This window comes from Rhincodon typus, chromosome 8 (genome assembly GCF_021869965.1).
Source record: "Rhincodon typus isolate 14 chromosome 8, sRhiTyp1.1, whole genome shotgun sequence".
NCBI classification, from domain to species: Eukaryota; Metazoa; Chordata; class Chondrichthyes; order Orectolobiformes; family Rhincodontidae; genus Rhincodon; species Rhincodon typus.
The window spans coordinates 42,600,153-42,613,514 of record NC_063339.1 but is presented as its reverse complement, the minus strand read 5'-3'; the positions used below and the strand labels follow the sequence as shown (position 1 = coordinate 42,613,514).

Sequence of the window (13,362 nt, the reverse complement as noted above, 5' to 3'; positions counted from 1 at the left end):
AGCTTAAACAGTTGTTGTTCAGCAAAATTTGAAACAGTATTTCTGTGTGAAGTGAATGAATGGAGGATTTTGTATTCAATGTGCTTGTTGCTCTTATATTTGTGATTTACCTGGTTTGATTTAGTTAAGTAATTCGCTTAAAGATTTGCATAAAGAAGCCATTTTAAACATTAAGCATACCGATAGTTACATAATATTGCAAGAATTCAGTCAGAAAACCTATGGCTTGTTGTGTGTTTTTGAGGTGAATGTCTCAGACTTTACTACGTTTAGTTCCTATGTGCTGCAGTGCCTAATTCAGTGCAGTTTATTACTGACCAGTCTCTCATTGCCAATATATGTGCTGGTGGATGGAGTATGTAGTTGCACAAAGTGCTGCTAGAATTTCAATTTCTGCTGACATGTATCAATACATTACAAATAACATTTGTTAAACTCTTACAAACACTTCATTTAGGTCTGCTGACCGGAAATGATTCCGAGTTCAACGTGAAAGGGAGTGGTCAGGGTCTATGATAAATAGAGCAGGCTGAATAAAAGCTATTTCAACATAAGCCATTTTTTGACCAAGAGGTTTTTGTTACGTTTTAAAGTACTAGCTGCCAGAAACTGACTGATTTGTATTGTCAAATAAGTGGGAAGGAATTTGGCATTTGAGAACTGTGGTGGTACACGTTAACCCACAAGAGCAGGGAGCCCTTGCACAATCTTCACCCAAGCATGAAGTGGAAACAAAATTGCAGGTCTCCAGGGAAAAGGCAGTCACATGACTGTTTAGCTCTTACAAAGAGCCGGCATGGACACAATGGGCCAGATGGCCTCCTTTCATGCTATAAGCATTCTATAATTTATAATGGTTCACAGCAGTTCAATCAAATGTGTGAACCTCTGTCTGCCATTGAGAAGATGTCTTCACCTATGAGCAGATTTGGAGGCACTTGAAATCTGGCAGGTATGAACTAGCAACTGAACTTCATTGCCCAAATAATGATGGTGTGCGCAAGTATTACATGAATGTAAAAGCTTTCCTCGTTGTTTCTACCAAACTGACATTCAGAAATGAGAGATGGGAGAAAAAAATTCTGCAGATAATCTTTTGAGTTTTACTTGCTGATTGGGTATGTTCTTTGCGTAGCAATTCTGAGCAGCAGAATTTTCTTGACTTGAGTAACTTGCTTTTCTAAAATATTGGTGATGTCCAGAAGGTGGCCCCAAGTGCTTCACTTTAAGAAGTCAGAGGCAGATGGCAAGCAGCGGGTGGGAAATATAAATGTCTGGTACAGGAGATTGATTGTTTTCAGTTGCTGTGTGAATAGCTCTTCACATAGTTTATTATTTTACCATTGCAGTTACAAATTTGTGACAGTGAATTTGTATGTACATTATAGTGAGAGATTCTAGTGCAGAGAATTGGAACATTACTGGGAGATTTGGATGCTAATAAAGTGCTGATTAAAGTCCATTCATTTTTTATTTACGACCAATATCTCTGAGCCTCAACTGCATTAGTAACATGTTTTTTCACTTGTGGGACGTGGGCGTCGCTGGCTGGCCCAGCATTTATTGCTCATTGCCAGTTATTCCTGAGATTGGTGCTGAGCTGCCTTCTTAAATCGCTGCTGTCCATGTGCTGTGGGTTGAACCACAATGCCTTTAGGGAGAGATTTCCAGGATTTTGAACCAGTAACAGCAATATATTTCCAAGTCAGTATGGTGAGTGACTTGAAGAGGAACTTGCAGGTGGTGTTTCCATGTACCTGCTGCCCTTGTCCTTTTTGATGGAAGTAGGTTTGCAAGGTGCTCTCTGAGGATCTTTGGTGCAATGTTTCTTGTAGATTAGTACATGCTGCTGCTATTGAATGGTTGTGGTAGATGTTTTGTCCTGGGCTGTGTCAATCTTCTCGTGTGTAGTTGGAGCTGTACTCATTCAGGCAAGTAGGGAGCATTCTATCACACTCCTGACCTGTGCCTTGTCGATGGTGGACAGGCTTTGGGAAATCAGGAGGTGAATTACTCAGGTGTATTCTTAGCCTCTGACTTGCTCTTGTAACTACTGTATTTATATGGTGAGTCCTGTTGAGTTTCCAGTCACTGGTAACCCCAGGGGGTTGATAGAATGCCAACTCAGCCTGAGATTAGCAGTTAGTTAAGAAAACATAAAACATAGAACAGTACAGCATAGGAACAGGTCCTTTGGCCCACCATGTCTGTGACAACCATGATATTTTAAACCAGTGCCATCTTCCTGCACATCGTCTGAATCTCTCTAATCTTTGCCTGTTTATGTGTCTGTCTAAATGCCTCTTACACTTTGCTAACATTTCCGCTTCTGTCACCTTCCCTGGCAACGTTTCAGGCACCTACCGGCCTGTATGTACAAAGAAATCTTTCCTCCCATACCTCCTTTAAATTTTCCCCCTCTTATCTTAAACCTTTGCCCCTGATGACACTGAGCTTCATGTTATCTGTCACTTCAACACACTAGCGTGTTCCCTGGCTAACATCTGTATGTCAGGCTTACTGCAGTGCTCCAATAAAGCTGGAGGAACAGCATCTCATTTTCTGCTTGGGGACCCAGTGGCCTTTGGGACTCAATATCAAATTTTAGGGCCTGAGCACCTTCTCCCATATCTTACTCCAACTCCCACACACCAGACCTTGTCATCGTATAGACTGCTACCACAAACAACCCATTGTCAACTGCTAATGGCCCCTTGTTCTCCCACTCTGGGTCATTTTCTCCCACCTCATCTTCAGGATGTATACAGCCTTTTCCTAACTACAATCAGTTCTGAAGAAGGGTCACTGGACCTGAAATGTTAACTCTGCTTTCTCTCCAGAGATGCTGCCAGACCTGCTGAGTTTTTCAAGCACGTTTTGTTTTTGCAGTTCTTTGGGGTTTTTTTTTAAGTTAGTTTCATGTTGATTGAAAAATGCAAACTCATTTCTTATTGGGTCCTTCAACCTTGCAGATAGAGAAGCCTTTCACCTCAGCAGTCAGGTCAAACTTGAACAGTTACAGAGGTGAAAGCCTAGTGACCATAAACAACTGCACCAACAAGACTCCTTCACTGATTGATTGATTGTATTTTAAGGACAAGGTGTTAGTAGATCAGCTTTCTGAGTAAAGGTAAACAATTTCAAAATTGCAGATTGCATTTTACCGGGCCCAGAAGGCGGGCCAGGAGGCACGAGGATTCACGGAGCTGGGTCAGATTGACTCCCCAGTGTGTCTTGTCACTGTTGAGGCATTTTACAGATGGCAGACTGGAAGTGGACAGGCTGTCACCCCAAGAGAATGGGTTGTATGCAAGGAAGAAAGGCAGCACCAGTGACGCCCACTGAGGAGTTTGTTCAGCCCTGAGCCTAGTACTTCTTTTGCCTCCTTAACTGATGAGGCCTCCTGTATTCCTCAGAAAACTCTCTCCCATCGGTGATGCTAAGCTTTCAGAGCTCCGTGATTGAGGGGAAGCATGGGGATCTTGCCTACTTTCCATCTTTAATTGGATGGTGGGCCCACAGGCAGCCAATTATGAAGTTGCCTGAGGTAAAGTTATTACTCCGGCACCTGTGTCCCCACCTGTCTGGTAAAACATTTCTTAACATTACTCGGTTAAAGGAGGCTTCTCCTTCCATGAATTCCTCTGTAGTTTGAAAATAAACTGTTGATCTTGCTGAAATGCATTTATGGAATAGTCAGTACAACTTAACAATCAACGTTTGGCTATTTATTTAAAAAAAGTAATGAGAAAATTAATAGAAAATTGCTTCCTATTGTTTTAATATTCTGTACAGTACTGTTTAGTTTCAAACTCTGCTTTTTCTCCCTCATCCTCTCTTCTGTTTTCCATTGTTCCAATCACATGAAACTAACAGAAACTCCTGAAATCACCCAGCAGGTCAGGCAGCATCTCTTTAGAGTGAAACAATCACAATACTTTGATTCTTGTTGTACTTAATGTATTTAAGAAGAAATGTTCAGAGATTTTGGAACACACCAGATCTTGCTTTCTGCTGTTAATTATGCTTATGTTGTCCTTCGCAGAACCTGATAAGATTGTAGTCATGCGTGGCCAGTGGTTTGTTGATGGTACATGGCAACCTTTGGAAGAAGAAGACAGTAATCTCATTGAAGCTGAACACCTAAAGCGTTTTCGGGGTCAACAGATGCAGGATGCATTTGAACTGGATGTAGCTAAACCCATGGATAGCAAAGATGGTAAGACAAGTAAAGCCTATAATCCCAACTGCGGTTTCACAATACACTCTTTCTGAAATAAAGGCTGGCATTTTTCAGCCTTGTTTTCTACTTGAATAGACAGTAGCTATTCATTATGTATGCTATGAAATGAGAAATATTATATTTGAGAACTACAACTCTGACCTTTGAATGTACAATGAAGCTGAAGGTTGACATGTTTCATGTAAGGCATTAAAGGCATTGCAAGGCCATGATTGTGACAGTTAATGGGATCTGGGCATCACTGGCAAGACCAAAACTTAATTATTAATCTCAAATTAACCCTGAAAAAGACAGTGGACAGCCCTTGAACTGTTGTAGTTGATTTGGGAAAAATGCTCCCACGGTGTTCAGAATTTTGACCCATTGAAACTAAATTACTCTTAATTCATTGTCAGTCAGGTTGGTGTGTGGCTTAGAAGGAAAATTGAAGAGTGTGGTTTTCCAAGGCTGTCTGGAAACTGGTAACAGGAATGAAACAGGACTACTTTATTTTAGTCATATTTTCAATAAACTAATATAGATAAAATAAGATTTTTTTTCACCTATACTTTAGTAACTATCCAGAAAAACATCTTTTGAGATCAACAAAGAAGTTACAACTTGTATTCCCTAACTTTGCATCCAATTTTATTCTTACTTCTTTCCCATCTAACCAGATGGGTCAAGGATTCACATACTCACAGCCATCTTTGTCAGTGCTTAGCCAATAAATTAACTGGCCTTATTTAATTCAGTCAGAGATAGTAAGAACTGCCATTGCTGGAGTCAGAGATAACAGTGTGGAGCTGGAGGAACACAGCAGACCAGGCAGCATCAGAGGAGCAGGAAAGCTGACATTTTGATGTCAGCTTTCCTACTCCTCTAATGCTGCCTGGCCTGGCCTGTGTTCCTCCAGCTCCACACTGTGTTATCTTATTTAATTCAGCTTAACCTTTATTTAAGAAACCTTTAAAGTTAAACTAACACAAAGCTACAGTAATATTGGAAAACTGTAGAAGTTTGCAAGCTCAGAACAGAATTCTAAAACTGTACAACTGATGAAAATGAGATGAAGATCTTAAACTTACAGAATAAGCAAAAACACACTATTGATTTACTAGAATCTCATCATAATCACTCCAAGTGTAAAGGAATATTATTGCAAATAATTATGATCCTTTTATGAGTTGGTTTTGGAATTTGGTTTTGCTGCAGATATCTTCTCTAGTTCAGTGATGTTATTTATTCCGTAAGTAATCTGATTGCCTGCTTCTCATAGACGTTTGACTCCCACTGCTCCACACCTACTAGTGTGGTAACAGCACCTGGGACTGTAACAATCAAGCTCCTTCATTCTGGACTGGGTCTACCTCACTTATGCATGCACATTCCTCCAATTTCTCTAAATGCGGACTGAATTAACACTAAATATGATGTTGGCTTATTTTGCATGCAGCTTTATGTTTTTGGTAGACAGAACCTAGAAAGAAAATGCTGGAAATACTCATGTTGGGTGGCATCTGTAGAGTGAATGACAATTTGTTTGAAATTGATGCTATTCGGCTTCTGATAAAGGTACTTCAGCTCCATACTACATTTTTTAAAAATTGCAAAAAACAATCAATTAGTTTTTAAATTCAGTAAGTTTTAATTGAATTGCATTCAAACATTGGATCCTTTTGGAAATGACTCGTCAAACTATATCAACTTGATCTATATTCACATCTATTAAGAAATGATGCAGCAACACCTTACATTTGTTTTTGGCTTTTCTATAAATTGGGAAACTTTTTTTTGGATTATTTCTGTGAGCTGGAACATTATGAATCAAATCGATTGTGCAAAGGACTAAATGTTCATGCCTTGTTTAAATCCTAAACATCAACTCAAAGTTCTTCATGTAATTTGGTGAATTTTTTTTCTTGTTTTCTACAAATGTCAGGCAGTATTTTCTTATGCAGGTTGGGTGCCTTTTTTTAATCATTAACGTCTACATTATCTTAAATATCTTTTCTCAAAAGCAATTTCTTATTGGACTTTGAGTATGTATTTAGAAAATTGGCAAGAAGGGAAGTCTTTTTCAACTTTGTGTATATCAATAACACTTCTCACCCACTAAAATGCTGGTTTTGAGATTGTCACAAATGCGAATGCTTAGGTTCTGTGTTGCTTTAATTTTTAGTATTTTTTAAACTGAAGCACTTGTCTGAATGCAAAAAATTTCAAAACTCCTTTCATCAAAAAGTTCAATCAAGTTAATCCAACACTTTGCTTTTAACAAATGAAATTTTGCTCTCTTAAACCACATTTGTCCTCTTGCTGTTTTCAATACCATGATTAAACTGTTTGGTCTGTAGTTACTGGTTTTTGTCCTTGCACATTTTTTTAAAAATGTGATGAACATTGGAAGATTGTGGCCAGTATCTCCACAAATTTGATCTTTACTTCCATAGCATCTTTAGAGCATTCCATCCAATGCTGGTCACTAAGTAGAACCAGCTTTTCTAATACCCCTTCTCTATCAATTTTCTCCTCTTTGACTATGCCAATGTCAGCATCTCCTTCCCTTTGATAAAGTCAAATGCAATGTGCTCATTTATTACCTCAGCAATCCCCTCTCTCCCCATGCATAGTTTCCAGGTTGGGTTCCTAACCAGCCCACCATGGGTCTTACTACACGTATACTATTTAGATGCTCGTATCATCTTTTGGATTGCCTTTTTAATGTTATCTGCCAATCTCTTTTCATATCTTTGCCTTTCAAATGCGTGATAATTAAGCTTACTCTGGTCATTGCATGGATATGTTTGGCATCTGCACATTGTGAAACTTCTGCTATTAAAGATAGAAAAATTTCTCTTCTTGTACATTTAAATATACCGCCACGTAGGCAGACCCTTTTAAAAATTGTTATGCTATACATATGAAGCATAGTAAGGATTATGTAGGAGCCCTACACAAATCAATAGAAATGCTTTAATATAAAATGGACACAGCATGAATCAGCTTTGTGAAAATTGTCAACAAAGGAACATAGAAGATAGGAGCAGGAGGAGACCATTCGACCATATGCATGATAATTGGTGAAATTGTGCTGTAAAAATGCTTCATTTGTTTCGTCTAGCTGTTTGCACGCACATTGCCTGCCTATACCATCAACTATATTTTAAAGATAGAAGGGAGATTTTTCCATAATTAGAAACTTAAGATAACCTCATACTCACAATTTGCAACTTTTTTGATGTTAAAGTCTCAAAAACTTGAAGATAAAAGTAGTTTCAAATGATCAGCACAGCAATAAGCTTAACTTGTTGAAGGATGCTTGAATTTAAGATTTTAATAGCTTGATTTTCCAGTTCTGCTGCTAATGTGCAATGTTTGAAATTCTGCATGTTACAGTTTTTATCACTGGCAGCTAGGAAGTATGTTAATGCTGTTTGTTTTAAATATTTTCTGGATAATTGTGCATGATTTGATGTGTATCATCAATTTAGTTTAATAAATTTGCATAGAATTTTGGATGTCAACAAAATGTATTACAAAGTAAGGTTTGGATGTAGGAGTGGAAGGGTGGATTAGTAAGTTCGCTGACAATATGAAGGTGGGTCAAGTTGTGAATAGTGCGGAGGGCTGTTCTAGGTTACAAAGGGACATTGATAGGATGCAGAGCTGGGCTGAGAAGTGGCAGATGGAGTTTAACCCTGAAAAGTGTGAGATAATTCATTTTGGAAGGACAAACTTGAAAGCAGAATACAGGGTTAACGGAAAGATTCTTGGCAGTGTGGAGGAGCAGAGGGATCTTGGGGTTCATGTCCACAGTTCCCTGAAAGCTGCCACCCAGGTGGATAGAGTTGTTAAGAAGACGTATGATGTGTAAGCTTTCATTAATAGAGGGATTGAGTTGAAGAGCCGTGAAGTCATGCTCCAGCTATACAAAACCCTGGTTAGGCCACATCTGGAGTATTGTGTCCAGTTGTGGTCGCCTCATTACAGGAAAGATGTGGAAGCATTGGAAAAGGTGCAGAGGAGATTTACCAGGATGTTGCCTGGAATGGAGGGAAGATCTTATGAGGAAAGATTGAGAGAGCTAGGGTTTTTCTCTTTAGAACAACAAAGGATGAGAGGTGACTTGATAGAGGTGTACAAAATAATCAGGGGTATAGATAGAGTGGACAGCCAGAGACTTTTTCCTAGGGTGGAGGTAGCTATTACAAGGGGGCATAGTTTTAAAGTGAGTGGAGGTAGATATCGGGGAGACGTCAGAGGTAGGTTCTTTACTCAGAGAGTGGTCGGGGCGTGAAATGCATTACTGGAGAGGGTAGTGGAGTCGGCCTCGTTTAGGGGCATTTAAGCGGCAATTAGATAGGCATATGGATGACAGTATAAGGTAGGGGTGGACGTTAGATAGACCTTAGGTTTAGGGTAAAAGTTTGGCACAACATTGTGGGCTGAAGGGCCTGTACTGTGCTGTACTGTTCTATATTCTAAAGTAAAATGTTAATTTGGTTATGATCATTGCAGTCGAGAAGCATGCTACTTGTCTACCCTTTGCTTTCCTTATGTAAATGAGTACATTTAGTTTTGGTAGACCTACTCAGTTTGAGTTTGATTTATTGTTGTCACATGTACTGAGATACAGTGAAAAGTGTTGTTTTGCATGCTATACAAGCAGATCATGCCATATAAAGTGCATCAGGGTAACAGAACAAGTGCTGAATACAGTGTTACAGCCACAAGAGTAGGGGCAGAGAGAGAGATTAGAATTGTCATTTGAGAGGTCCGTTCTAAAGCCTGATAACAGCGGGAAAGAGGCTGTTCTCAAATCTGTTTGTACGTGTATTCAAACTTTTACATCTCTTACCCGACGGAAGAGGGTGGAAGAGAGTGTAACCGGGGTGGGAGAGGTCATTGATCAAACTGGTTGCTTTCCCAAGTCAGCAGGAAGTACGGATGGAGTCAATGATGGAAGGCTGCTTTGCGTGATGGACTGGGCAGTGCACGTGACTCTGTGTAGTTTCTTGTGGTCTTCGGAAGAGCAGTTGCCATACCACGCTGTGATGCATCCAGGTAGGATGCTTTCTATGGTGCACCTACGAAAATTGGTAAGAGTCCATAAGCCCATAAGACATAGGAGCAGAAATTAAGCCATTCGGCCCATTGAGTCTGCTCCGCCATTCAATCATGGCTGATAAGTTCCTCAACCTCATTCTCCTCTTTCTCCCTGTAACCCTTGATCCCCTTGTTAATCAAGAACCTATCTATCTCAGTCTTAAATGTACTCAATGACCTGGCCTCCACAGCCTTCTGTGGCAGTGAATTCTATAGATTCACCACTGTCTGGCTGAAGAAGTTTCTCCTTATCTCCGTTCTAAAAGGTCTTCCCTTTACTCTAAAGCTGTGTTGAAATTGAAGGAAAGTGATGAGCATTTTGTCCTCATTGATAACCTGAAATAAAGTAATCTAACCGAATAGGTTAGTACTTTTTGTAAAGCATTTGAATTTTATTCAATCGTTCTGGTTTTGAGTAGACAAGCTGTTGAATTACCTCTCTTTTCAGAATTTGAAATGGAGGTGAATGATGTGGTTTTTTAAAATTTGAGCCATTGCTGTGCTGATTATTCTGATTTCTGGCTGCAGTTTGTTGTAAAAAGCTGAGACTAATGGAATTCTGACACTAACAATCATGTAACTTCTCAAAAAAATTGTTTGGACAGTTGCTGGTGACCTGGAAGTTGCATAATTAAAATCTTAATGTGATGAGATTAGTATGCCTTTACAATAGATGTTAAAAAGTCAGATATCATAGATTATGAAGTAGATTTCAAATTGTGTCCCTTCTCATTTGTAGGCAAGATATAATTTGTATTTAATTTTCAAATGACTTGCTTTGAAATAAATCAGGAACACTGCACAGATTCACCAATATGGTGAAAGTAGAACTTTTTAATTATCAGAAAACTTAGAATATATTTTGATTTTGAGACCTTATTATGAGGATCATTTGAGTGATCAGAAAATCCATGAAGCTCACTTTTATTACTTTGTTAGTCTTCTACCAATTCCCTCCCTTCTACCTTCCCTTTCTGTTCAAGTGGAGACAGTATAAGGAAAGTACTGACACTGCATGTAACAAAAGAAAGTATTGCCAAGGTATAGTATGGATTGCTCTGTAACAGCTTTGCCATTGATTAGAAGAGCTTTTCAAGTAGCATTTACTCTCCCATCCTGAATCTGCAGTGTTACCCAAATTGATTGTTCTCGAATTTGAATTATTTCCCCACCCTTCCATTAGAAGTGTCCATAGAAAACCTGCTGTATAAAATCATTATTTTATGTCCTTTGTTTGTAACCTGTAGGGAGTTGTTGCTGCCAACTAGATTAATGCATGCTGTTTGGCTTTTAGTGCATGTTTAAATTGGTTATCTGGTAGCAAGGTCAAACAGTATTGTAGAATTAGCAAGTGAATTACTTAAATTAAGAGTTGCACATTATGAACTATTCATCCAGGAGTGTTTATAATGTTACTGATGCTATTAAGTTGGAATTCATTTGTAGCTCGTTTTGTAAACTGACTGAACAGAGAGACATTTTATGCTATCATTAAGGCTTTGACAGTTAGCTCCATTATGTACTGAAACACACTTCCTTTGCACAAGTTGTCATCAGTAACTTGGGATTTTCAACGTATTCATTACTTGTCTGTAAATTACAGTGCTATATTGCAAAAGACTTTTGCTGCTTCAGTCTTAGTTGGTTGATCCCATACCACCTTCAACTATATCCACAATCTGAGTTTTGTTACGGTTAGTTATGTGGCCCTGATGGTATGTTTTTCAAATTGTTCTTGTTCTTGATCTATCAACTGACTTTGCTCCCATCAGCCACGGAACTGCTGAAGAACAAAGCAATTTTATTGTGCAAGAAACCTGGAAGAACTTAACAGTTCATGTAGTGCTCCTTCTAGTCTACTTTAATTATTAATAAACTTCTAGATTCGAGTTGTCATTTAATCACTGCATGCATTTTGAACACCTTTCTCAGTATTAGAAGCTCAGTATTCTGCATGTTACCTTTGTAGAAAGCAGACAAATCTGTGTTCTGTGTTTCATTAACATGTGAAATGTGTTTATTGGCCACAGCTATACATAGTTTAAAGCTCAGACGCAACCATGTGGACTGGTACAGTGTGGATGAGGTTTACCTGTACAGTGACGCTACCACATCCAAAATTGCCAGAACAGTTACCCAGAAATTGGGATTTTCTAAAGGTACAGTTTTCAAAAACATTTTGCTTCACTGTTAGCTTTAAGTTTCATGTTCTGAATTTTTTGAGCACCTTTAAATAAGTTGATCATGCTGACATACGTTAATTTCATTACTAAAAATATCTTTAAAGGCACATGTTGTTGAACATGTTTTTAGCCTTTGAAATGTACGTTACTTTGACTTTGGGAAAATAATTAAATTTTGAAATGTGTCTATTTCACAATACCTAGTTCACAGTCAATATACTTACCATGTGTCGTACTCAGAAACTTGAGTCAAACAGTACCAGTAAAATTAGTACAATAACATTTAACTTCTGGTATAATTTTTCTACTGATGCGATATCATTTTGCAAATGTAAGTTATAAAGCTAAAAGCTGGCTGCATTCATCAATTTGGCTGTTTCTAACTTAAGACATCCAGTTGGTAGTGGATTACTGTACCTGCAACCTCATTCCAAACTCTCTTCCTGCATACCTCTTGTGCAGTGTAGTGTCCTTACCCCTGGACTGGGACTCCTGGGTTCAAGTCCCACCTTCTCCAGAGGTGTGCAATAACATCTGTGAGCAGGTTGATTTAGAAAAATAGGTTAAATTTTAAAAAATTTAAATGATTGGTCCATCCAGAAAAGAATGGGTTTTTTGATGGACTATTATATATGACATTGTAACAGATCAATGTGGCACTGATAGAGACATTAGAGTAATGCACCTGTTGATCTCTTCTGATGAATGTACTGGAAAAATGAGGCAAAGCAGCTTAGAAAAAGATGTTTTTTTTTTAATCCCTTCTCAATCTGAATTGGCTGTTTCATAATTAACAAGTTATTAGAAATCCCAGTGGATTCTGGTGAGATTCAGTCTCCTTCTGACTAGCGTGATTTCACTGAAGTTCAGTCGCATGAACGTCAAAAGCACATTGTTGGAAAGGCATTGCTGTAACATCTTGAAGTGCATAACCGAGGAAATGCATTGTCGACTCTCATGAAGGCACACCTATTATCTAGTTTTCCAGTGAAATCATAAGGTTTTCTACTGCTATAGACAACATTGGGAAAATGTGGAAGGGAATAAATTTTAGAAATTAAAAAGAGCAGGAGTTTTTAAAATGTGTTTTACTGAATCGATCTTTTTCAAAAGTATGCCTAATTTGACAGATTTGAGAGTAACTTTACCACTTAAAATTTTGACATACAGCTACCATACAGCTTTGTTGCTTGCAAAATGTAACTACTTTAAGATGTACACGCCAAATTTCTCAATGTTGCAACTATGCATACATCTGTGTATGCACAAATAATGTCTTTCTTTTTGTCAATGCAGCATCAAGTAGTGGAACTAGACTTCATAGAGGATATGTAGAAGAGTCTTCACTTGAAGACAAACCTCCACTCCCTACTCACATTGTCTTTGTTGTACATGGAATCGGACAGAAAATGGACCAAGGTCGAATTATCAAAAATACAGGCATGTAAGTACCTGTTCATCACTGCATAAACATTTACTGATTAACTGAAATGAAATATTCAGTGGGATGTTTGTAGTAATAAACAGCTTGTTATTGATAAATGGGCATTGATTTCACCAGACAACAAGGTGCAGGGCTGGATGAACACAGCAGGCCAAGCAGCATCATAGGAGCAGAGAGGCTGACGTTTCGGGCCTAGACCCTTCATCAGAAAAGGGGGAGGGGAAGGGGGTTTTGAAATAAATAGGGAGAGAGTGGGAGGCGGATAGAAGAGGGATAGAGGAGAGGATAGGTGGAGAGGAAACAAACAGGTCGAAGAGGCGGGGATGGGGCCAGGAAAGGTGAGTGTAGGTAGGGAGTTAGGAAGGGGATAGGTCAGTCCAGGGAGGACGGACAGGTCAAGGGGG

General features: G+C 38.8%; 1 protein-coding gene across 1 annotated transcript in view; it reads left to right on the top strand.

Annotated features, from left to right (window-relative positions):
• Window positions 1–13,362, top strand: part of LOC109919087 (phospholipase DDHD1) — a 74,459-nt gene that overhangs the window by 27,681 nt on the left and 33,416 nt on the right. Inside the window, exons 2-4 of the mRNA XM_048600246.1 lie at window positions 4,046–4,219; window positions 11,362–11,490; window positions 12,811–12,958. Coding sequence (XP_048456203.1) covers window positions 4,046–4,219; window positions 11,362–11,490; window positions 12,811–12,958 — 451 coding nt within the window. The remainder of the gene's footprint in view (window positions 1–4,045; window positions 4,220–11,361; window positions 11,491–12,810; window positions 12,959–13,362) is intronic.